Source organism: Anoplopoma fimbria, chromosome 3 (genome assembly GCF_027596085.1).
Source record: "Anoplopoma fimbria isolate UVic2021 breed Golden Eagle Sablefish chromosome 3, Afim_UVic_2022, whole genome shotgun sequence".
Taxonomy (NCBI): Eukaryota; Metazoa; Chordata; class Actinopteri; order Perciformes; family Anoplopomatidae; genus Anoplopoma; species Anoplopoma fimbria.
The window spans coordinates 18,773,270-18,799,629 of NC_072451.1; the positions used below are offsets into that span (position 1 = coordinate 18,773,270).

General features: G+C 41.0%; 2 protein-coding genes across 2 annotated transcripts in view; both read left to right on the forward strand.

The window, feature by feature from the left end:
• Positions 1 to 1,804: 1,804 nt before the first annotated feature.
• Positions 1,805 to 4,834, forward strand: ticam1 (TIR domain containing adaptor molecule 1). Its single transcript, XM_054596184.1, has 2 exons — positions 1,805 to 2,025; positions 2,217 to 4,834. The coding sequence occupies exon 2, from the start codon at positions 2,364 to 2,366 to the stop codon at positions 4,119 to 4,121; it is 1,758 nt and encodes a 585-aa protein (XP_054452159.1). The 5' UTR covers positions 1,805 to 2,025; positions 2,217 to 2,363; the 3' UTR covers positions 4,122 to 4,834.
• Positions 4,835 to 7,045: 2,211 nt separating this feature from the next.
• camsap2b (calmodulin regulated spectrin-associated protein family, member 2b) overlaps positions 7,046 to 26,360 on the forward strand; it is a 30,945-nt gene continuing 11,630 nt past the window's right edge. The window contains exons 1-5 of the mRNA XM_054624199.1: positions 7,046 to 7,194; positions 12,479 to 12,738; positions 19,042 to 19,221; positions 20,353 to 20,439; positions 25,065 to 25,206. Coding sequence (XP_054480174.1) covers positions 7,056 to 7,194; positions 12,479 to 12,738; positions 19,042 to 19,221; positions 20,353 to 20,439; positions 25,065 to 25,206 — 808 coding nt within the window. The 5' untranslated portion in view covers positions 7,046 to 7,055. The remainder of the gene's footprint in view (positions 7,195 to 12,478; positions 12,739 to 19,041; positions 19,222 to 20,352; positions 20,440 to 25,064; positions 25,207 to 26,360) is intronic.

The following is a 26,360-nucleotide window of genomic DNA, read 5'->3' on the forward strand; positions in this document are numbered from 1 at the left end:
ACACACACACACACACACACACACACACACACACACACATGTAAACTCAACAACACAGTTGTTAACAACACTGACCTCTTTAACCTAAATGTGTGGACACACAATTGCTATATGCAATATTTTCTGGAGGGACTGCACAACAACAGGGGGGCTGACAAATCCTGTGCTAAGATATTTACTACAGACCTTCATGTTAAAGTAAAAGCTTGTTGCATATTTGATAACCTGAGAGTGACAGTGTTACACCGTATTCTGTGACCCATCTGATCCTGTGACCTGTAGGGAGGCAACAAGCATTTCACATTAATGTAAAGTGCATCGTGCATGCGATATATTTAGCTATTATTTGGTGAATAGTAAAGTAGAATTAATATTATTTCAATTGCGTTTTTTTACATTTGCTTCTATGTCTTCTGCGGATGTAGCACAGCCCCCTCGCCAGCGAGGAGCAAACACTGTTTTCCCTTGCAGCAAAAGGAAACATGAGTCAGGAGGGTTAGTGAATGTCACAGAGCAGTGACAAAATATGTGGTGAAAGCTGCTCACCCATTCAGCACGGTAGCATCTCTGTTGTTTATGTATGATACTAAGTGAAATAAAAACACAGATGTATTCATTTCCCACCAAACAAACAGTCCCAAACCCAAATAAATACACCCCTTGATATAGTTATTTAAAAATGCAATTACTACTAAAAATGTAACCCTACCCACCCTTGTCCTTTAATGATTTCCACACAGTCTCCTAGTTGGTATACTATTCACCATTATGGGGTTATGTTTAAAACAAGAGAGCTACGGTCTTGGTGGTATGTGCTATATAGCTCAACTGAATGGTGATGCTTCATCCTGTATATACTCTACATACATACCAATGCCACAATACACAGAGAAACCACACTTCCTATGGAGTTACTGTAATCCCTCAGAAGTGGTCATACAGTAAACATATCACACGGCACTCAGCAGTAAGAAACAGAGAGGCTCTCTGTCTGAACCGTAGAGAGGGATTTGATTCTGGCTTGCGCTCCGCCTGGTGTGACCCCACCCCTAGTAAATACAGGGTTGGAGGTTTCCTCCGTGGATAAAAATACACTTGCTTCTCAGCAGAGAGGGGGGAGAAATGCCAGAATTCCTCTCTCTTCTGCGCCCATTGTGCACAGGGAGCTAAAGTAACTTCCACACTTATCACAAGTGCTGATTGGCAATGTTGAAAGCAACCTGATTATACAAAGGTGAATAAGTGTCACAAAGTGCATGTTATAGATGTGAGCAGCATCTCTGGTGAATGTTTGCATTATGTAAAGCGCCTGTTAAGGATTGTGCAAGTTATTTGGTAATTTGGAGAACTATCTGTGCTTTTCAACACCCATACTACCACTATTTTGTATGCCAGAAAAATATTTAGTATGTCCCAATACATAGGATTTCAAATGCAGTATGCCAAAAATACCAGGATGTCGTACTGCATCCAGTCACAATTTGCAGGATACATGCCAGCATGCTTTTGTGGCTATTCTGACCCACAATGCTCTGCAGAGGGGGATACATGAGCAAGGGGGTCAAAGTTCAAGGTGCAATGTTGTAACAAAATTGTATGTCTCACTAAATACTACATGCAAAAATATGTACTTTGTAAGGACATCTAAAGTATGTACTACAAGTAAAAAAGTGATTTGGAAGGCGGAGTATGTTTTTTTCCTTCTTCCTGCTTTAGTTTTTTGTCCTTCATGAGCTCCCTTACTTCACAAGCTGTGACATCATCAGTCTGTTGTCAGAAAGTTTCAGGCTAGCAGAGGCCTACGACTGACACATGTACGGTCACCGATGAACATGATCCCAAAAGTTTCACTCACCGGTGGTGTTCTGTGGTCGACCTCAAACGTGCACTAAGAGCTTCCTGTTCAGAGAGAAGAGTTTTCTGCTGGTCGAACTAAACTGGAAAAGATACTCTGAGTGACTTCCTTATTTGAGCTGGAAACACACAGACTCAATTCATTGTCATGGCTCCTTGGACTCCATGCAGGTGAGTTATATCATCAGGTTTATGATGGTTTTTAGTTTCAGTTTGATCTTGGCGGATTAAGTTTGATCTATTAAATATAATTTGGGCTACTTGTTTCTGGTTTTTACATGCAGTCAGAACAAAAAGCCCAGCATGTTATGACCATAAATGTCGACTGCATAACTTTTGATGTTGATTTGATCTCTTTACAGAAAGAAGAATGCCCATGTAATTGTGCACCTCTCTCCTCAACAACTCAAGTTTTTTGAAGAAATGAAGAGGAAAACTTTGGAAAATCAGGCGTGATCCTGTCAGCTTCTCTTATAGTCTAAAGGTTGAGTAGCACCTTAAACTATAAAATGAGTCACAGGGGACAAGACAATCAGGGGACGGGACTGAAAGACGTCTTCGACGTAGTGGTTAAAGCACCTCCGGAGCGGCTGCTTAGCTTGACATTCCAGCTGGGTGAGTCTCCTGAAGATATTATCGTACACGCCTTATGTCTGATTGTTCTCAAGAAAGAGGAGCGGGCCTTGGACAAACTCCAGAGGATGAAAGACAACTACCTCGCTACCTATCTAGCTGAAAAGTGGCAGATGAGCGGAGGAAAATTGGAGGATTTTGCCGTCTATTGCGGTCATTCTCAAGAGCTTGCAGGAGAATCTTTGACACTGTTGGCTCGTATTTTCAAGGTTTTGTCAGAACAGAGGCTGTGTGATACATGTCTGAGAAATCTGGCGTACAAGAGAGCCCTTTCCAGTGACGATAATAAAACAAGCAGTTGTGATGACCTGCAGTATGATCGTCTCACTGAGGAAGCTAAAGTGGTCTGTGGGCCTCAGTTTGCAGAGCGGATTTGCTCCTCAAAGGATCTCAAGTCAGGGCCTAACGGTGATCCTCTTAGCAGCCTGGATGAAGGAATCACAACTTTAAAAGTCACCCTGTCTCAGTATCAGTCAGGGAGAGCTCACAGTCTGCCCAGCCCACTGCAGGCGACCTCTTCAATGCCGTCATACCCTACTCATCTAGAGATAAGCATTCCTCCAACAGCCTTGTTTCAAGATGACAAAGTAACTCAAGAAACATCCGATGAATCCAAACTAAAGACCGCACCTGCAGTCCTTGTTAGCGAATGTGAACCAGAAAATGCACTTGGTCATTCCCTCACATCTCAGCCTCAATCCAGTCAACCTCCTCTGTCTGGTGCAAAGCAACAATCCGAGATGGATGAAACATTAGCTGCAGAGGGCAGTAAGTCAGAAAGTCTTATCGCTGAGAATGAGACTCTAAACCAACCCACCAAACCAACCTTTTCACTACCTACTCCGAAAAACATTGTTCTACCCAAGATGCCTTTACAATTTGAAATGCCAGAAACTAAAAATGCAGAAGAGGAGGAAGAGGAAATATTTTATGCATTTGTTATCTTGCATGCACCAGAGGATGAAGATGTGGCCGAGAGAATGAAGGAAAATTTGGAAGTGATCGTTGGTAGTAATCATGGTGCAACTTTTTCCGGGGATTTTGCCATCCCTGGAAAGAGCACTCTGAAGTGTGTAGAGGATGCTATCAACAACTCGGCCTTCACTCTCTTGTTGCTCACCCGCAACTTCCACAGTCGCATGCTGGAGGTGGAGACGGACTCTGCCCTTATCAACTCCATAAACAAGAGGCACAAGTACAACACAGTTATTCCTGTGCTTCCACAGGAGAACAGCATGCCCAGAGCGAGCCTCCCTATGGTTTTGCAAACAATAATTCCACTTGAGGAGAACAATAGCTTTGTGAGGAAAATAAGAAAGTTATTCACTCCACCGAAGATTCAAAAAATGAGGAAAATCTGGAACGCAGAGTGTGCAGTGAAGAGGGAGAGAGAGAGACTGAAGAATTTAAACCAGCCCCAGAAGCAGCTGATCAAAGAGAACATGAAAAAAACCCAACTTCTTGTCGGCCCTGGTGTGCCACCTGAACAAGACGACGGTGACGGCAGGGTTCAGTGGAAACAACAACAGCCAAATATTCACATTGAAAATGCTAAGTACATTATGATTGGTAATGACTCTCAGATGACTGTGGGTTTGGGTGGAGGTGCAGACAAAGATGATTCAGAGGAGTAGCAATAATGGATGTGCACAGATTGTAAAGCCCTCTGAGGCAAATTTGTAATTTGTGATTCTGGGCTATACAAAATAAACTGAATTGAATTGAATTGAATAATCTTAAAGATTGGAAAAAAAAAATGTTTAGTCAAAGTATTTGTAGAAAACAAGAGGAATAGTCATGTTTTTTGCCTGAACACTAAAATGCCGTCAAAGCTATAAAAAACATTGTGAAGTATTCATACAAGCAGATTGTTTTATGGTATTTGAACCTGTTGGTGAAAGGAAAATCAATAAAATATTAAAAAGAGTAATTAAGTGTATTTTTATTATCAGGATGCTGTAAAGAGAGTCTATGACCAGAAGAATGGTTTCAGATATTTAACAGAGGACTGCCATCTACTGACCAATATGTGATATGTACTTCCTGTTCTCTCCTGCTGTATCAACCTACTCCAGACACTAGGGGGCAATGTTGTTAAACACTCCTCATTGCTCCTTATCGGCCTTCACATGGTTGACAAAGCCAGTGTCATCCAACAACACTACTATTCTGGTATCTGAGAGCTAAGAGATTAAATAAAATCTTGATTTTGCATATTATTATTTCAAATCGACTGTGAGTGTGTATGCAGATTTAAATCATTGTGTTGAGGTGTTTTTGGTGATCAGTAACCAGGGAAATGAATTTGAAGATTTTACTGATCAGCTAACGTTCAGGTGTAATAGGACCCATCAAGGTATCCCTGAGATTCTCAGGCTGCTTTGACTAGTTCAGACTAAAAATGAATGACACATAATTTTACAGTTTGTTGATCTGTTCTTCTTGTTTCTACTAGTATATTGTTTGTTTTTGCAAATATTTGTGCTTGGGTAGTTTTTTCCTCGTGTTGTGTTTTCTGATCTGCTTTATAACTACATTTTTATTCAAATTCTTACTGTAAACCCAAATGGAGAATGACTGTATAAGCTGTGCTCTCAGTCTTTCCATGGGTACTGCTGGATATGTGTACATTTATTTTATTCACCCCTGTGTGACAGCTTATTTTGCCTTTAATTAACACCAAAAAATTAACTTGAAAAGATCCAATACCACAATGGAAAATGCTCAATTATTGATAAACAGCTTGCACTTTCACACACAGTACAAAAATAAAATGTTCTTGGTTCAAAAAAACATCATTTTAGGGATTAAGTGTATTTCAATGTTCGTAATCGTTTAGGTGAAGCCAGGATTGACTGTCACAAAAAACATGACAACCATAGGAGCATCCTATTCGCTCAGACTTCATTCAGGCTAGCATCCTGTGTGTGTGTGTGTGTGTGTGTGTGTGTGTGTGTGTGTGTGTGTGTGTGTGTGTGTGTGTGTGTGTGTGTGTGTGTGTGTGTGTGTGTGTGTGTGTGTGTGTGTGTGACTTAATTCAGCCTAAACTCAGTTATATCTAGGTGCAGGACTATTTCAGAGTGTGCACATTCCCCTGTGGCTGCCATCCCTTTATCATTTTGACTCCAGCCCAAATGAGTCTTTACATGCCACTGATGACTTTTTTAAATAAGAAAGTGTTTTGACATGCTGCATGTCTTACCTTTTCTCGGTTTCATAAATATTGTAAAAAAACGGAAAAAGCACTGTAATTAAGAAAAACAATTGTGTAGTTCAGGAAGCATTGACAGTTTGGAGACACACAGGTAAAAGTAGTGAAGTGTGCAGATGGTGTTAATGTCTAAAGTCCTACAAAATACAAATACTCTTTGTGCTTAAATCAACATTGGGTTCCTTTTCTTTTTACAGAGTTACTGTACATAATACGTAATAATGAGCAGTCCTTACCTCAGAGTCACACTTCATATCAGAACACAAAAAATTGAAAACCATTTTCAATTTTAAATGACAAAATGTACTGCAGACACCTTATTGTACTTTAGCCAATTTCAGTGTGTTTCAACCACTTCTGACTCTTTTTTCTTTTTTTGGGCTGGTTTCCACTTTCAAGGAATTCTAATAAGATAATACAAAATATTTTGAAAATGTTGATTTGCAATTTGTCTAGTCTGCCTTCTATATAATAGTATTAATCAAACGTTTAGGGGTTGAGAAGTAAATTATATATTTTTTCAATCTGTCCCAATCTTTACTCAAAGAAAGCTTTCTTCACGACTGTTCTTTCCCACAGAATACACAGCTATTATGAATCTCTGTAAATCTGCCAATATTGTTTCCGATTTATAAACCTATTCATTTAATTTCTTAATTTCCCCCTTTGAAAGAGCATTTGTGATTTAGTCATAATCCATCCCGCCAGTTAACTCCACCTTGGTTTTTTGTTACTTTATGATGACTCCTGTCAAGACTGAATAGACTGGGTGGGTGGATCGCGCCTGCGCAGTGCGCCCTATCCTCCTATCCAGTGCCGCAGGAGAAGCGCAGCGAAGACGCCGCGGAGAGATAGATAGAAGGGAGAGAGGAAAACAGTTAGGAAAGAGAAGAACAACATGTACACAAAACGGAGTATTTATTTAAGATGTGAAAACGGCCCGCTGGTGCTGGACTGAAGCTCTCCTCCTCTGACGCACAGCTGCTCCGTTATGTCGGACAACCCGAGGAGAGGAATGTCAGGGAATGGAGGAAACCTTCAGAGATCCTGCTGCTGAACTGCGCTCCGCTGTCAGGGGGTTTAAGGATATCACTGGATCACTGGATCATATCAAAAACGGATGATGGTGCGCGTCTAAGCGAGGAGCGCCCCATGTTATCCAACCCGTCGTGCTCTCCAACAACCAGGGCCACGCAAGTTTTTTTTTTTTTCTCCCCCCCCCCCACCATTTTTTCAGGAGAAGGGGAAAAAATTTCTCTGCATTGAATTCCTTTGGACGGGATGTCATCCGCAGTCAGGAGGAGTTCCTCTGGCTGACTGACCCTCCGGCTGCAGTGTAACGAGAGAGAGAGAGAAGATGGGAGAAGCGGCAGATGACAGAGGGATGAGGAGGACCTTCATCGTCCCTGCCATCAAGAGCTTCGATCACTACGACTTCACCAGGGCCAAGATATCATGCAGCCTGACGTGGCTGGTGGCCAAGGCTTTCGGCTCGGGTAGGTGGCGCCTCCTTATCGTCTTCATCACACACTGTTAAGATAGTCATCTGACATGTGTAGTTATGTAGACAGATGTTGGACCAAGGGGATTATAATTTGTAAACAGCCTTTAATCAGAGAGTCACTATCAGACAAACCCAGTTAAACTCCTTACCTACTTAATTACACCTCCCTTGTTGTTAATGATAGACACTGAAATATTTCCTCTCTGTCTATTCTATAAAATGGCAGGATTTGAGTAAAAAAAAAATGGTCTCCAAATGCAGAATAACAGTAGTCATAGTTATCCTCTAAGTGAGTATTATCAAACTGATGTAAACTAAATAGTATTTTAGGTTAATGGGTGCATTTCTGATTTTTTTTTTTGTCAGCAATCTCTCCCTGGAGTTCATAGGTCAAATGAGCTACATCATTACTCATCATGTCACAGTGTCATTGATCCAACCTGTTGCTTTCCCTGATGCTAATTATTCCCCGCTGCAGAAGTGTAACACTCTGGCTACAAATCGTTACTGCCAGCCTCTTCTGTTTGCAGGCTGATCAACAGATGCATGGACTCGACGTGTGTGTGTGTCGTAACTTGAGCAATGTCAGAAAATTCAATGCGTTTGGATGCGTTGTGAAGCAAGCACCTATGTAAACACAATATGATACACATGCACATTAACTCACACCAACAAAAACAATCGAAAAAGCGCAAATGCATTTGTCATAGACAGTAAACATGTCTTGTACTGTGGTTGTTTCCTCTACTTGTTCAACTTGTTTTCATGCAACCAATCCAAATGTTCTAAAATATCTAACCAAATGTTAATTGATGCTCATCTTTGCCCAGGGTTATGTCTTGAAATTTCTTGTTTTGTCCAACCGGCAGTCCAAAACCCAAAGATATTCAGTACACTATCATATTAGTCGGCGAAAAGCAGCAAAGCAGCTGTGAACAGGAAATGTTAGACATTTTTGCTTGAAAAATGACTGAAACAGTTTATCCTTTGCTCTATAAAATGTCATAACATAGAGAATAAAGCTCATCACACATATCCAATGCCCAAGACGATGTCTTGAAATGTCTTGTCTTGTCTGACCAGAAGTCCAAAAACCAAAATATACTTAGTTTACTATCATGTAAAATTTCCTCAATGGTGAAGCTGGACTTGGATTATCAAAAAAGTTGCCAGTTAACTTTCCGTTGATGAGGTAAATTATTTATTGACCAATTCATTCTTTTCTAAGCACAGTTATAGCTTCACATATTATCTTACAGTCAATAAACTGGTGTGTTGTGCCTTTCTTCACAGTAATACTGGTGATGTTTTCATACAGATATGTTTGTCAGTAATTACTCCTCATACGTGACTACATGTATCCGAGCTCTGGCCTGTCTCCTGTCCTCACTGTGGTCTGGAGGCCTCCACTCATAAAGACTGAGTAATTCCAGCCTGCTCTCATCCCAGAGGTTTACGCCAGCTCCTATTGAATGCTTTAAACCGCTGCTCCTCCATGTACAGCGCTCTGAGTCTCGGACAGACAGACAGACCTAGTAAGAGACAGATCAAAAGAGAGAGACCTCTGAATCACAGCTCATTGATCCAACAGTGAGCTCCAAATAGAGCTGAACATGACTGACTCTCAGAGAGCATGACATGTTGGAGAGACACACAAGGTAGAGGACATCCACATGTCTTGGTTTCAACACGACCTAGCGGCTCATAGCATGCTGCTACAGCCTTGTATTTTTTCCTTCCCTCTAGTGACACACTTTCAGCTCCCAGCACCGCCAAGATCTGTGGCCCATTTCATAACCAGTCCTCAGAGCCTCGTATGGCCTAGTTTGGACCGAGGAGAGGTAGTTTGAATCTGGTGGTTACTTTCTGTTCAGATTAAAGTTTGGACTGAAAGTTCAGAGAGATGGATTTGCATAAGCACGGTTGTGCTGACCATATGCAAGAGGGAGAAAAATAGAATTGAATCAGAATCAGATTCTGATTCTGATGCTAGGGAGAAAAATATTTGCATGGCAAATTTCAAAACAAAGTCATTGACACTAAGAAGAAGAAGGGAAGAGACAGAGAGGACAATTCATAAAAACAAGCCCCAAAGTTAAAAATCAAAGGAAAGACAAAAAAACAAATGGCTTTTAAGATGCTTTGTAAAGATGTGGACTGATAGTACTGAGACTAAACACATTTGTGCACGTGGAGGTGTGTGAGTTGGTGAGTCTTAAATGTCGGTTTTACTGTCTCCACACTTTTGTCCTGATGTGTCTCCGTGAGGATCGACAATGGTCGCCTCAGATTTTAACAACAGTGCCTAAGTGCTAGCCTTAAAGTGCTATTAAAGAACCCCACCAGACATGTTTTAAGACACATTAAACTACTCTGCCTTGAATGTTTACATGTGCCTTTTACCACAAAAAGTTAAATTAACTTGTTAAACATTGTTAGAGTCACATCTACTCCCTCTCTCTTATTGAAAAATCCACAAACCATTATTATGCAGATATTCAGCTTAAAAGTTTAACTGTTTGTCTCATGATGCCTCTTCTTCCCTGAATGGCCCACTATCAGCGCGTGCTGGAGGCTTATTTAAACCACATGTGCACAGACAAACTTTTCACCCTTTAGCAGATCTAGGCTTTAACTCTGCACATGCATCAATCCTCGCGGGAGAGCTCCAACATCCAAGTTGAGTAACAATAAGCGCAACACGTTTGAGTGGAGGATGACTTTAAGAATCAATGGAGGCCAGCATTGAATTTTGTTCTTTTGGGACTCATGTAACCGGTGGTTACTAGTCCCCGTCCAGCATTTGTTTAACTGAACTATACGGCAATATGAGGTTGTAATTTGAATATTTATCCAAATCTTTAGGTGAGTGTACACCAAAGGGTAATAGAAGAACAGACACCACAATGATTCTGGCTGTATAACTCAGAGCTTAGTGATGTAAGCAGCGGTCACCAACACTAACCTTTTATTCAGCCCATTCAGAAGAGGTCGCTGGATGGCTGGAACTGCAATTCTTCAAATCCATCAGTATCTCTAAAAAAATAAAGAAAATTAACCATGTAGAGCCAAGAGAATATTCTGTCAAGCTGTGGTGGAATGAAATCTCAGGCTGTCCACCAATTTACATAGCCCATAGTGTAGGAAATATATTGGATTATCCAGTACATCATGTAGCAAAATGCTGAGAAGGGTTATTTACATCGGCATCTATCCTTCAGCTCAGATGGTAGGAAGGAATGGTTCACTCTCACCGCTCTCATGGAGTCATTTTTTGTCCGTAGCAGGCAGCTGTTTTTAGCAAAAGCTAAAGAGCCTGATATTTCCCTCAGGAGTTGGTAGGGCACAAAAACAGAGCTAAAAGACAGTGAATGTTGGACTTACATTATAATGTTGCTCTATAACTTTATAATGTATAAATTGGCAACTGTTTGTTAACAAGTTAACCATGTTATCTTTTTACATAGTATAATGTCAGTGTTGCATTCACAGCTTGTTTTTGCAGGTTTAAAGTATTTGTTTTATTACCTTGTCCGTAATAATCTGTATAAAGTAAAAGTTCAGCACGATTTCAAATGAACACTGAGGAAACACCACGTACTTACAACATATGAAGAAAAGCTAATGAAATAATAGTCTAATCCCTGTAAAAAAAGAAGTCACAAATCATTACCAGTGGGCGGTCTCTAACTGAATATGTTTTTTGTTGTTTTAACAAAAAGCAGTTAGCCAGCAGAGATAAACACTGCTGACCGTGTCGTTGTGTATGCTGAGCTGTGATCTCGGGGGTCTCCAGGGGAGCAGTCTTCTCCGTGCCTGGACTTCCTGTGGCAGCTACTTCCTGTCTGTTTCCTCTTTGATGGCCAACACAAAGGAGAGGGTTTTTACTTGACGAGGCAGATTTTTATGAACTGTAGAAGAATTTGCTTTCCGTGCTGTTGTAGCCTGCTGGTTTTTTAATGTTTTTTTTAAAGGATTTGATTAACCTTGAATGTCAATGTCAATTTTATTTACCAAATTTGTATTCTCAGAGTTTTGTTTTTTTAAGCACAGCTCCATTAATCAGCTTTATAGACATTCTGACAAAAGTAGGATCAATGTAATAGTTGTGACGAGCTGAGGAGGGCGTGTTATAAAGTAGATGTTGATGTGGGTTAACATCAGCCTGTTGCTTTAAATATCTCTTTTCATCACCCGGCACTGCGGTATGGGAGAGCTGCACAAACCACAGCCAGTGGAAAACTGCAGATGTTTGATCACAAGCTTAATGAATTTTGAGATTTAATTATTACATTTTATTATGTTGTTATATTGAACTCTTTTGTCTCTATGTTTTTGTTATTTGGGAGGATTAACAAGCAGAAAGCTGTACCTTTGCAAAATATTCCCTTAATGTCCTTTGTGTCCTTCAGTGTGATTCAGAGGCAGGCAGAGCGGAAATGACCCCACACACCAGGAATACACACTGGAGCACGCAGTGTTATAAAAGTGTGTCACTACACACACATACATTCCTTTACTTACCTGATACACATGGAATAAAGGTGCAAATATAGAGTATATATGTAATTCAATGAAAGATTGATTGCTAGTATTGTATAACTTTGATCACAACATGTGGTTAACATCAACAAAGTATGGTGAAAAAGGAAGAAACGAGTGAGTGAGTCCTGGAAGTGTAGCTGTGTCTGTTTATGCGTGTCCAGCTATTTTCCTCAAATCAGATTTACTGCATCAGGTAACTCCATTAGAAGGTACTCCACACTACCATATAAACACATTCTTGCGACACACACACTGTTGCTTTGTGCTCACAAGATGTCCTGTGTGGATCTTCAGTAAGATAAGCACCAACGAATATACACATGGATGGTGAGGGAGCTCTCTCCCTTGTTTCCCTCTTTTGTTTTTTTGAAAATATACTTTTCACTCATGATGTTAATGAGGTTTTGTGGTTTAGACTATCTTTTCTGTGTGTGTGTGTGTGTGTGTGTGTGTGTGTGTGTGTGTGATGATATTGTGCTAGCTTTGACCTGGTTATGGCCCTGAATGCGAGGCTCTAAGCTACAATATGTGTAGCCATAGTAACAACAAAGACAGTAAAATATAGAAAACAATAGTGGCATAGCGTTTTTTTATTTTTTATTGCCTGCGTGCATTCAGTGTTTGCGTCTCTGTCGATGGTGGTGTCTCAGGAGGATTTGATAAGCATATTGATCAAAATGATATCTCACCCATGCATCCGCTCTCCGTTTCTGTGTCTTTTCTCTGCCCAGATGCCGTACCAGAGGAGCTGGCCGAGCCTTTATACAGGGACCAGTACAACCAGGAGCACCTGAAGCCTCCTGTGGCCTGCCTGCTCCAATCCGCGGAGCTCTACTGCCGGGCGGGAAGCCTGATCCTCCGCAGTGATGCTGTCAAACCGTTGCTGGGACACAACGCTGTCATCCAGGCTCTGGCCCAGAAAGGCCTGTATGTCACTGACCAGGACCGACTGGTCACTGAGAGAGATCTGACCAGCACGCCTATACACATGGTGAGTGGAGATGACACTCATGATTTAACACATCCTTACAATTTACAGTTAAAAATGGATATATGATGTAACCATGGTGATATGATGTGTGAAATGGGATCACTAGATTTAGATCTCAGACCGTTCATTTGAAAATTCAAACGTATGCTCACACACCTGTGAGTATATAAGCATGTAAACCAGGGCTACAACTAAGGATTCAATTTCATTAGTTGTCTATAAAATGTCAGAAACTAGCTAAAGATGGCCATCAAGACTACCAGATGTATCTGTGTGCTTTGCCTGGTCTTGCCCTCATGGGGAATAAGTGAGTTAAATGATAGTGTGTTTGAGTATACGGCTCCATGTGTCCAACTGTAAGAGCGTACTCCAACATTTGTCCCGTTGAGAGAAAAACAACCGCTAATGACGGGTTTCCTATAGCAACCCATTACTCATCGTTCGGTCTCTGTGTCATTACACAGTATTCTTGTAGTATGCCGTCAATACTGTGTGATGCGCAGGATGGAGGGACATAGTAGGGCTGCAACGTACAATTATTTCCATCATTGATTGGTCTTATTATGAAAATGCTTGATTTATGGAGATTAGATAGATTTGTCTGTAGAATATCCGAAAATAGAGATAAATGCCAAAGGAATTTATTTATGTTGCTAATTTTGTCCAAGCAACAGTCCAAAACCCCAAAGATATCCAGTTCACAGTTATATTGAACAGAGACAAGCAGAACGTCCTCACACCAGAGAGGCTGGAACAAACTCATTTGGGGCATTTTTGCCTGAGAAAAATATGATCAACTGTTAATTATTCCTTGTCGATTGACTAATGAATTGATTAGCTAATTGTTTAAGCCATATAACATAATACCACTGATTCAGTTGTTACATTAATTTATGGTGTTTTAGTCGGAAAAGGGTGAGACTGTAGCAGCAGAACCAAGCACACTGCTAGCACACGCATGGCTGGAGACCGGGCACTTCTGCTGACGCCAAAAGGTGTCTGCATTGCAGTGCGCCCTCTCTCTCTCCCCTCCCTCTCTCTGCTGCTCTCTCACTCTGTCTCCCTGTCTGTCTTACTGTTTCTTTCCTTAACTCTCTGATTGCCTCTTCAAAGTAGAAGAACTGCCTGTGTGTGCTCCCTTTTCTCCGTCTTTCTCCCCTCGTCATTTTTTATCCTCTCCTTCCCCCACCTCTGTCTCATCCAAACTCTTATCAGTGTGGATTAAATGAGACCGGGATATTGTTATCTCCTGAATATTTAATTGAAGCTTAATCATATTTCACCGAGTGCCCATAAATGTTTCTCCATCTCAGGTTGAAGCCGGTATTTTATTTTGCCTCTGCTTGTGCTTTACCTTTTTACAGCTCGAGAGAATAATTCAAAATCAATAGTTGAGGGCATTTTTGTGTATACGGCTGATTGTACTCACTACATCACTCTATGATTGAGGATGTTGTGAAGGTGGGAATTATGGGAGGCGATTACATGCAGCGTGTAATGATCCCATGTTCTTTATGAACTATAAAAGTGCATTTATACATCCCTCTCTTTGTGTCTGTGATTCAGAGTGCATGGCAGGTGATTTAGTGTACAGTTTAAGTGACAGTGTTAAGTAGAAAAATGGAGCCCAGAGACTATTGCCCTTCAGACATTAATCTGTCCATCCTTATTGTGTATCAGACATTAATCTGTCCATCCTTATTGTTGCTCTGTGCCCTTCGTACTTCATTAGATTGCCTCTGCAAAGTAGAGGAACTGCCTGTGTGTGTATTTGTGGACTCAGCATGATAATTTCAGTCAGGCTGAAGTCGAGGCTTTTCATTTTGGGTTATGGTATATCTGCGGAGCAAAATGATGACCTCATGGTTTTCCAAATACTGTGCAACAGAAGAATAACTCATGTCAGGGAGGAGGAGGAGGAGGAGGAGCGTGGCAGTCTGTCAGAGGGCGAATGGATATTTAGAGAGAAGGAGGGAACAGGGGGAGGAGGGAATTTAGGGTGCTACCATTTAGCTGAGATCCAGGAGGAAGCAGGAAAGTAGAGCAAGAGAAGAGAGGAAAGGTGGATGTGGAGGTTTACATGAGGACGACTGGAAAGGGGGGATCTGGGGAAGAGCTGTGGAAAGGAAAGATGGAGTAAAGGGACAAGGAAGGTATTGCCTTTTTGGCGGACGGGACGACATGTGTGTGCCAGAGAACGAATGGAAAAGGCCTACTGTTAATATTGCCATCTGGAAAGAAGAAAGAGGAGGGGACAAAGGGGAGACTACGGGGGAGGAGAGTAATCGAGTACATGGAGAGCAGGGAGGGTTGAGGGGAGGAGAGGAGGAAGACGTGATGTGTACCACTGCAGCACTGTGGAGGGTGGGGTCTCACAGTGAGGCAAAGCATGTCTAGTGCACAAATGAGAGCCCCCCCCCCCACACACACACACACACACACACACACACACACACATGCACACACACTTCCGTAGAGTCAGACCTCCAGCAGTGTGCACACGACCTATGTGTCCTTGTCAAGCTTTACTTTCATATTTTTCTCCGACTTTTCTTCTGCCTCGCCCACGCTGCCCTCCAAGTGTTAAAACACTAAGACGAGAAAGTGACAGAGCCGTAGCGGTAATTTAATTTTCCTGAAGAGGGCCGTGTACCCTCGACTAAAAGCCTCCTTCAGAATAGTGCTGAGGGATTTGAAGGATTTGAGAGAGGTGTGTGAGAGAGATAGTGACACCGAGGTCATTCTTTTTAGTGGCACTTTGGATAAATGGTCCATACTGACATCTAAAATTGACATGTTGGTATAAAGTTGTACAATAAAAAACACTTGTGTTGCTCAGATGGAGGAACTTTACTCAGTTTATACTTGCGTTGAACGGATACTTGTTATGTTTGTGGAGAAAGAGGTTACGTTGATTAGCTGTTTTGTGCTTTCCTATAGATGCCTTTGATCAAGGGCACACACACACACACACACACACACACACACACACACACACACACACACACACACACACACACACACACACACACACACACACACACACACATACTAATGCAGCCATACTCCTGGTCGAGGGTGTGCATGTGTGAGCACTGCAGCTCTTTACAGCTCTTTATGACCAGTATCTGCCATTTTCACAGCCTTATAAGGTGCGCCTGTCCCCGTCAGTGGTTTAGACTTGCTTCTGTGCACACACACACACACACACACACACACACACACACACACACACACACACACACACACACACACACACACACACACACACACACACACACACACACATATATATACACCCACACACACCCCAAAGGTCTTTGTGAAGGGATAATAGAAGCACATTGCTTTTCAATCCATGAGGTAGTGTCAACAGTAGTGTTTTTTGTTTTTGGATAGTCTGTAGAATAGTAAGATGTGGCTTCATGTACTGTCTGTCTGTCTGTCTGTCTGTCTGTCTGTCTGTCTGTCTGTCCGTCTGTCCGTCTGTCTGTCTGTCTGTCTGTCTGTCTGTCTGTCTGTCTGTCTGTCTGTCTGTCTGTCTGTCTGTCTGTCTGCTTCGTCCGTGTCCGTCTGTCTGTCTGTCTGTCTGTCTGTCTGTCTGTCTGTCTGTGTCTGTCCGTCTGTCTGTCTGTCTGTCCGTCTGTCTGTCTGTCTGTCTGTCTGTCTGTCTTACACACATGCAGCATCAAAGTTTCAGTCCTTTGACCTTTGTCAAGACATAAGTTAGTAAGTAATAAATAAAAATGGTAGCAATAACACGTTTATTTTCACTTTAGGATCGTATGAAAATTATTGGGTCTGAACATCCTGTTTCACTTTCAATAAGGGTAATTACAGGACAGGTCTCACAATTTGGGAAATACACCCATAGTTAGATAAGAAGGTTGATGCCACTCATGTCTGTGTATTAATTACTGAGCTAGCTTAGCTTTGCAAACAAATGTAAACAGGGGAAACAACAAGCCTGACTCTATCAATGTTTAAAAATCTGCCTACTGGCTCCTTAAAAAGCTATTTATTAACATGCTCATGTTTGTTTATTCTGTGCACAAATAGTAACGTAAAACAACAAGTAGTAACTATTCTGCAATTTCTATTTTACTACTACTCTAAAAGACCTCACCTGCACCCTCAAAAATGCAGTCTAGCCTCTCTCAGCAAAACGAAGAAAAAAAATACGCTCTGTAAAATGAAGGTTAAACTTTAACATCCAACTATTAAGGCGTACGAAATTGTAAACCATATTTTGTGCTTTAATGCAAATTATCATTGACAAAAATCCCAATGAAACATAAATTAACAAAAATAATTTGTCTTTAAGATTAAAATTCATGTGGCTTCTTCACCCAATGCTCTCAACACACATGCAGACCAATGTGCACACACCTTCACAAGCTTCTTAACACCGTTCAAGATTTTGTGGGGTTTATGCAAATTAGTTCAGAAAAGCTTCAATCACAGAAAAAGCTCAGTGGGTTTTCATGAAAATCATGTATTTTGGATCTTCAGCACCAGTCTAAGCTGCTTGGGCTGTCTCTCCCTCTGTCTGTCATTCTGTCTGTCTACCTTTCAGTCCAGCTGTGAGCCAGACAGGCTCCTGCACCTCTGGATGAGAATGCATGCAATGTCAAATATTTGGCAATATCCTGAAGATGCAAGAATTCAAAACAGTGTCTACAGACTGTTTCATAGTTCAATATCAGGCTGCAATCCGAACAATCCTGTTTACCCATTTAACACACTACAGCTGTAGCATTCAGTATAACATTCTTTATGTCCACCAGCATACATGTCTCCAAACAACTGTCCAGCCTACAATAAGATTATATCCTCTCTATTTTGTGAGATCAGACACACAAGTCCAGTTTATTCAAGTGTCTCAGCAGTTATTTCCATGAGTAGTTTGTTTTTAACAGCCATATTGCTTTGGCACACGCTGTTTGTTTAGACTGGCAGTGGTTGAGTACCAGCAGCAGTCCTGAGTATTAGCGCCGGATCAGTTGTTGGTTTCTTGGGGAAACACTTGGTCACACTGGCTGTTACAAGAGGCCCTGTGGTTCTGAATAGAGAGGCCTGTGCTTGACAGTACAGGCTGCGGTGGGTGGAGGTCACACTGCTTATTTGAGTCACCTGGATTACGGAGCACCTGATTTTAGGTGTTTGTTCAGTTAGGTTGTACACATGTACACACAGAGCGTAAGTGTTCTTGAGCTGACCTGGTGGTGTGACAGGAAAAGGAAGGGGAGGTCTGTTGGTCTGACCGGCCTGGAATTGAATTAGAAAGGCCAGGAGAATGTCAAGCTTTGTGTACTGTAGGTGTTGATGGCTGGTAAAAACCACATTAGGTAATGTGTGCCCTTAAAAAGTAATTCTACATGTACAGACATTTAGGAGTCTGTTTCAGAGGGGTTGGACAGATGGCTTTCAGAAACTACTATTCTCTAAAGGTAAACTTCAAAGGATCCCATTTAGACAACATTTCAGCAACTTGTTGGTGTCTACAATACTTCTTAACTTGGCATTACATGATAAGTGTTGAAGCATGATAGATTAACTGTGGGTACAGTATCCTAAGCCTGCTGCATACTACACATTGAGTAAACATTACATTACAGTTACATTACAGTCATTTAGCAGACGCTTTTATCCAAAGCGACTTACAATAAGTGTGTGTGGCACATGCACAGTGGCATTGTTGAGCTGAGGAAGCAAAGCCAGCGTGCTTTTACTGAAAGTAAAATGAGAATTTGTTTCTTTGTTACTGACGCTGGTGGTTTAGGGGTTTGAAGTGCAGACCCTTAACTGCAACGTCCCCAGTTCCACACCTGGACACCTGCCACGCTATGGCAAACTCTCTGACTTTAGACACATTTGTGTTACCTCACAGCAAAGAAAGTCATATTTCCAACTTGCAATTTTCCTTTTGCCACGCTGTGTGGGTTCCTTAAACAAATAGAGAATTTGTCAGGTTTGACTCACTGAATGAAAGTGAGGTGATAGATGTTGGATTGTTGAAAAGCCTTTTAGACGGAGTGGATGTGATATTTATTAGGTTTGTGTTGTAAAAGCATATTTGCTGTCCTGTATGCTTTTAGGTGGAGCTGTATCGAAATGGTTCATACTTGCACATCATTTCTTTTTCAAGGGACCTTTTGTTTAAGCAAAATCTGCAGTCAATATGATGCACAAAGAAGCACAACATGGAAATATAAAGTCAGGCCTTTAATTGTCAGTTTGATGTTAATTGAAAGAAGTGTTAGAGTGAAAGGTTATCCTTGCCACGCTCTTATGTTTCTACAGAGTTCCCATCTGGCGCTCATTGACACCCTGATGATGGCGTACACTGTGGAGATGGTGAGTGTAGAGAGGGTGATGACCTGCATCAACAGGTACTCCTCTGCTGAGCCCTCACACAGCGACGGACACATCCAGGAGCTGCCTTATGACACCGAGGATGCAATCACCACTTGGAACAACAAGGTACAAACACAAACACACACACACACACACACACACACACACACACACACACACACACACACACACACACACACACACACACACACACACACACACACACACACACGTCTGCACAAATAACCAGAAGGACATGCGCCTTTTCATTTCAGAGGATAACAACTGCACACATCCTTGAGCCTTTTACAATATGAAACACAGTTATTTTTTTCACTCTGGATACAGAAGACAGAAGAGGTGCTGGAAAGTGTGTCTAGGGATAACTGTGTCAAGAGATAACTGAATCAGTCTGAATTTCTCTGGTCTGCTAAAGCAGGATTGGGAGAGTAAAGTCAGCCCTGGAGTGGGCTGTAAGCTTTAAGAGGCAGTAGTTAAGTCTCTGATTGAATCTTCCTCATCCTACAGATTATTTGGTCACTTCAAGTTGCTTTTACTGATCTTGCAGGAGATTTTAAAGAAATTTCGACACAGTTGTCTTAAAATATAATGTTGCTCTAGTTCTACTTGGTTTAAAATAATGAAAAAAGCCCAATATCAACGCATGTTTAGTCAGTTAAATGTAAAATGATTGCTGACATTCTTTACTGAAGAAGCTCATGTGCTTGATGGTCCCTTTTCCAGTCCAACGACAGGAAGATACACATGTAGGATTCATTTGCAGACACACATTAAAAAACACATGGGGGGTTGTCTCTCTGTGTAGCCCTGAGACGTAGCACGCCATGGTTGGGATTGGCTGATGCGACCTTGTGCATCCTCAAGCCAAAATGTTACATCACTGTTTGTACAGAACCTTTGTAGTCAGAAAATGAGTAATCGTTATTTCTGAGTCTTTTTAAGAAAATGTTTTACTATAAATTAGAGTCATTTTTAAAGTTCTTTATACATTGTGTTTGAGTTGGAAGTCAGCTGTGTGCTGCATATCAGGTTACAATGATATTTAGCATCAGTGGCTAATGGGCAGAGGTGGTGGTGACACATGTTTCTTTGATGTGTGAAGCCGCTTTTACTCATGTTCAAGTTTATCTTCTTCCCATCACAGACTCACTATTCAGTCTCTGTGTGCACAAAATGCTGAAATTTGACCTTTCTCTGTCTGTCTTTCTGTCTGTCTGTCTCTCTCTCTCTCCCCAGGTGAATGAACACCTGAGGGACATCCTTGTTGAAGAGCAAAAGCTGAGAGAGGCCTCCCTCCAGGAGTCAAACGCAACCACACACACAGTAAGAACATACACTAACGCAAACTCCTATTTGTCATTTATTCAAACAATAAAGTGTTTAAAGGAATATTTCATAATTTTGTCTAGGTGCAGAGCTAAGATAAAGACTGGAAACAGCTAGCTTTTTTCTGTCCAAACTCTTCATACCAGCCCCTCTAAAGCTCACTAATTAACACTTTATATCTCCTTTGTTTAATTCACAAACCAACAACAATGTTCAAACGTCAATTTGTGGTATCAGTAGGAGTTGCGTGGGAAGTCAATGCACTGAATGTTGCTGTTGTGTTGTTTGTGTGCTTGTTTATTAGTGACCTTTTGATGTGTTTTTTTTTCAAATATTTTTTTACTTTGGACAGATCCAGACAATAAGTTTTCCTCCTATTTCCAGATTCTGGGCTAAACTAAACTAGTCTGGTGGCTCCAGCTTTGCATTTTACGCTCGGAGAAGATCAATATTCCCTGACAACTCTTGGCAAAAAAGCAAACATGTATATGTTCTAAAATATTTATTTTAATATTTCCTACTTTTTCTTATATTTTATTATGTCTGTGTCCACATAAGGCACAAGCAGACAAACATGAACGCACACATACAGCACAGAGCTCTATAAATCAGAGAAACAGATGAGCCCAGTCTTCGACCAGCTGCAGAGAAATGTTGGCAAGAGTTGCAAAAAAACTGCTGTTAGAGGAGGAAAAAAAATGTGAAACACAGAGAGAGAGGAAGAAAAGTGAGAAGGGAAAATCCGAGAGAGGGGAATGGGAGAAATGACACCAGGGTGGGAGACATGGAGAGAGACACTCAGGAACGTTGTCAGCTGTAGCTAAAGGGGGTCAGCGACAGACAGAGACAGTGTTGTCGTCCTGCAGGCCTCATAGTTATGTAAGGTCCATGTGACACAACGAGTCAGTCTGCTGGGCCAAACACACAACAGTCAGCCACCGTCCTCTTGCACTCACTTAACCATGAAGCTACAGCACAGTGCCTTTTCAGGTCATGACCCTCGCCTCGGGTCTGTGCTTTAAACCAGTGACAAAAGGGTGAAGGTTACAAAATGGAAAAAGAAGTATTAGGTCACTGGGAGTGTGTGTACATGTACTCAGTCAAAAATAGAACAGTAGCAAATGGGAAACAAGTAAGTAAACTTCCTGCAATTCCATACCAAATCAAAGAGGTAAACACAGATTAAACTCTGATCCAGATGAATGTGTCAATACCATGACTGCAGTGTGAACCCCGGTGGTTTCAAAGATAGCTTCATCTAAATGGTATGCTAACCTTTGTCTCGGGTCAACAAGACTAAAAGTCCACAGCCATGCTAGCTGCTCTGTGACGCAGGGGTGCTTTGAGCTAAATGCTAATGCTAGCATGGCCACATGTTCACAGTGACAATGGTAACATGCTGATGTTAGGTATGCATGCATGTTAGTATGCTTACATATTCTAAATGAGCACTGCACACAAAGTATAGCTAAGGCTGAATGTAATTTATTTGCAGGTAATTGGTCCAAATCTGATGTCAATCCCTCTATTGGTTGTCGAGACATTTCACTCAAAACTATAAATATTAGGTGTAAATCAAGGCAATCACCTAAGTCAGAAGGATTTATCCTCTGGGCACCATGAATGTCTGTAAAGAAATGTCATGGCGATCCATCCGATAGTTAAAAACAAAGTTGTAGTAGTAGATGTTTTAGTCTGGATCAAAGCGGTGGACTGACCGAGATTTCCATTCATAAAGCCACACTGCAAGCATGGCTAAAAAACACCCGTTATCATAGATTAAAGTGTTTGCATACAACAGATTGTTAAAGGGTCACATGGTAAGTGTGTCTCTGTTACCTCAAATGGAGCTAAATTATCTTCTCTTCAAAGAGCTGCAGGATGTCTCGGGTGGTCAAATCAGTTTAGAAGGAGCTTTTATTTGCTGTGGGAGTTTCTTAGCAAATGTTCTCCCGCTCATTGTCTTGTTTTTGTGCCGTATAGTGAGACGCATCACTGCCGTAGTGTGATTGCTCTGTAAGCTGATAATACACATTGGCTATGTGACCCATCCCACAAAGACACACTCTGGGCTTTGTCAAAGGCAACAAGTTACAACAAGGGAAGAAGAAGGTCTTTTTAAGAGTGTGAGGAGTACGCTGTACACTCGGTGACAGTCAGCTGCTTTCCTAGTACTCGCTCCATGACACAGCTCGCTCTCTACATTATCAGCTTCAACAGAAGACTATTCACTGAGAAAGACATACTCAGAAGAGATAATTTCACACGCACATATATGCCTTTGCAAACACACACACACAAACACACACACACACACACACACACACACACACACACACACACACACTAATGGATGAGCACAAGACACTTCTCAGTCTGGTTTCATCTATTCTGGGACCGTGTGAAAAATTGTCTTGTGACAACAGTTAGAGATTTTCAGCATTTATGTGTGTGGATACTGTGTGAATTTAAGCTTGTAGCTTTGACATCTTCCTTAAAAAGGAGGTTTATGTTATAAGGTTTTGGGTCCCATTTTTGTCTGTTCGTTAGTTTGCAACATATCTCATAACCTTTCAACAGATTTCGATTAAATGTGGTGGAATGTTTTGAACAGACGCCGAAACAATTTGAAAGGGTTCCCCAACCATACAGGATGAAATGCCTCAATAACTTTTGGATGGATTGCTATGACAATTTTGTAAATATATTTACGTTTCCCAGAGGATCAACCCTATAGAATTTTTCTCTGATGCCAAAATCAGGTGAAATTTTCCCAATACTTGGATTTATGACCAAATACCTACAAAACTCTCATGCCTTTAGCCCCAGCTGCACTTCGTGTGTCATGCAAAGTTTGCAGGGTTTGCAGAGCAAAATAAACTAAACTTAAACTTAATTAATCTATACAAAACATTATACCTGCTTAACATAAGAATCTTAACATCGTTGTTGGGAGTATTAACATGTTAGCTTTTAGCTCAAAGCACCGCTGGGCCTTTTGGTAATGTTTATATTTCAAAAGGGACTATGATGTAATACTATGATGTAAAAATTGTTCAATTTTATAATTAAATATAATAATTAATATAAAGACAATTAAAGAGCTTCACTTTTTAGTAAAATTTCCATCATCTTCTAGTTGGATGATTATAAAAGACTTGAGTTGTGTTTTATAAAGGCACCTTTTTATGGCAGATTGCAGAGCCTGGGAGGGGAGACGAAATTCTTTGTTTGCAATGTAATGTTATATGTAGGAAGTTATTGACACAATTATTTAATTTAGAGGATTGTGCAGCCTTTGCAGAGGTATAGCATGCATTCATGGAGTTCATACTAGTGCTCTCTCCCCCACACCCTCCAGTCTCAGCTGTAGTAGCAAAACATGGTATGCTGTTGACCTAATGCCTCTCCCACTCTCTTCTGTTGTTGTCCAATCATCATCCACCATAAAGTCTCCTAGCAAATGGTACTGGAGATTAGTACCTGTAAGTCCATCCATTCTGAAGAACTCCTCTTCATCAACCACCACCACCTTCTTCTCTGTCTAATCCAAAACCTGCAAGGATGCACCCCTTCACATTGTCCCTTCCAATTCTACTGTAATTGCATGTGGCCCTGAGCCCCATCATGCATTGGTAACATACCTCCCACCTCAACCCTTGTCTCCACATTTAAAAGAATCAGATTTAATGGTATAGTAACTATTTAAAACTTGCATCACTCATAAGATCAGAAACTATACCTAGCATGATCACCAGGAATTATATCTGTTGTATACATATCAGAAACTAATGCTAATGCCCCGGTATTGTTAGCTATCCATTTTCTTATTTTGGATCTGGCATGTCTGTTGTCCGTATTGTGCATTGAAAACGTTGTTTTTTTTTCTTCTGTTGTATGTGTATAAATTGGCTGCTTTGGAAAAAAAATATTTCAAAAGATGAACTGCTAAATCTGTCTATACAAACCAAATGTAATGAAAGACAACAATTTGTTCCTCAGAGCTCAATGCACAGACTGAGGGGCTGTCAGACAGTGAGGGCTTCTGTGATTAAAACTTACGTCGTATCTCTTGTAAAATGCATACGTGATGCCAATATTCTGGCAGACTGGGAGTAATGATGCCCTTATAGACATGTGCAGTAGTATTGTCTCTGTGGTTTTTACAGGCCTACCGAGACAGAAACAGAAAAAGGATGGATGTGCTACTAACACAAAATATTATTAAACTTTAAATCACATATCCCCGTAAGATGTATAATGCTGAAAGCAATTCATTTGTTACATATATTTTGTGCCTTTTCTCCTTCTAGAGAACTAACCGCTCCTCAGAAGCAATCAAAGGGAGCACATTGGTGCTGATGTGTTTAAATTTAAGACAATGTAATTCTAGATATCGAAACTGATTGTTTGCATGATGGATTTAATCTTCATTATTTGAGTTGAGCCTGAAGCCCACCCTATGCTTTGAATTAACACCTACGTTATTGAGTTGTGTGTGCTCTGGTGCATGCAGATAAAAGTGTTTATGTAGATATTGCACCAACAATGAGAAAGCCAACTGTACATATCCACCCCGATGACACATATGTGATGTCTTTGTGCTGTTGCCATGGTTTCAGGCTCGCTACAGGAGGGATCATACTCAGCAGAGGAGCACTCCGTCGCTCCCCCTAGTGGAGAACCTGCTGAAGGACAACACAGACGGCTGTGCTCTGACCACCCTGCTGCATTTTTACTGCCCGCAGGCTGTCAGACTGGAAGGTGGGAAAATCCCCTTTTGAGCTCACCAGCCGAACCCTCTCTTATTGTGATTATTCCAAAAAGTAAACAGACAAGACTAAAGTCAGCTCACTCATACATTAGAAATAGGAAAGAAATAGCATTCAATGAGCTGACCACAATGACTAAGTCTCAATTATAGAGCACAAAGGAGGCTTTTCTCTGCTCTCTCTGCTCTAACTACAACCATACATTTGAATAGAGGGCTTCAAACAAAGAACATTACTATTTTTATCTATATGCCCTTATTTTCTGGAGGCTTTTTGCCTTTTGATTATCAATTCAATAAAAACAAATAATAGCGTAGTAGCCTTTTACAGGAAATGTTGTTTTCAGTCGGCTAAAGTAATCTTAATCTCAAAGAACAACATAATCAAGAGATTAAAGACCCTGTTTTGACTTTCTGTGGTTACATTTAATGATATAAATGCAGGATATTGTTAAGGATGTTGACCCTAGAAAGACACTGTGAGGCAGTTTCAGGACAGACATGGAGAACAAAGACTTGCTTCCTCTCAACTTCTCTGCGCCCTCATTTCTAAAAATGCCCTTAGTAGGGCTGTGATTGGTCACAAGAGTTATGTGACGAAGAACCGTTAGAGGAGTAGCTGGCTGCTATTTCAAAGATAAGCAACTCTGGAGTGGGTGCTCTGAGATTTTCTGGATTAAATATAGTTCACATGGCGCTCACACACATGTGTACCAGATGTGGAAGCAAGTTCATTTAGGTCGACTTGCTGGCAAATTGATTTACTGTAAGAATAACAAAGAAGTACAGTAAAGTACAGAATGACATCATTCCAGAGAAACCAGCTGCTGTAATGTTTGGTTGTCTGTCCCTGGTCTTTTCCCTCTTGTTAGATATTATAAACATGCATGGGCCGTCCTTACAGTAACGTCAGGGGATAAAAATTCTGATGATTCATCCAGTAGGAGTTTGAAGATGTGTGTCATGAAATGTTTCAAGGATTTTGAGTGATTCAAATCAGTTACTGCACATGGTTCAAATACTAGTGGGAAAAGTAAAAAAAAGTAGGATAATTTTGTTCCCATCCACTCTTTTTTTTTTAAAGATAAACAACGCCTTATCTTTTGCTTCTCTTCCTGCCTGGCCTTTCCTAACACCCCTCCCTTGT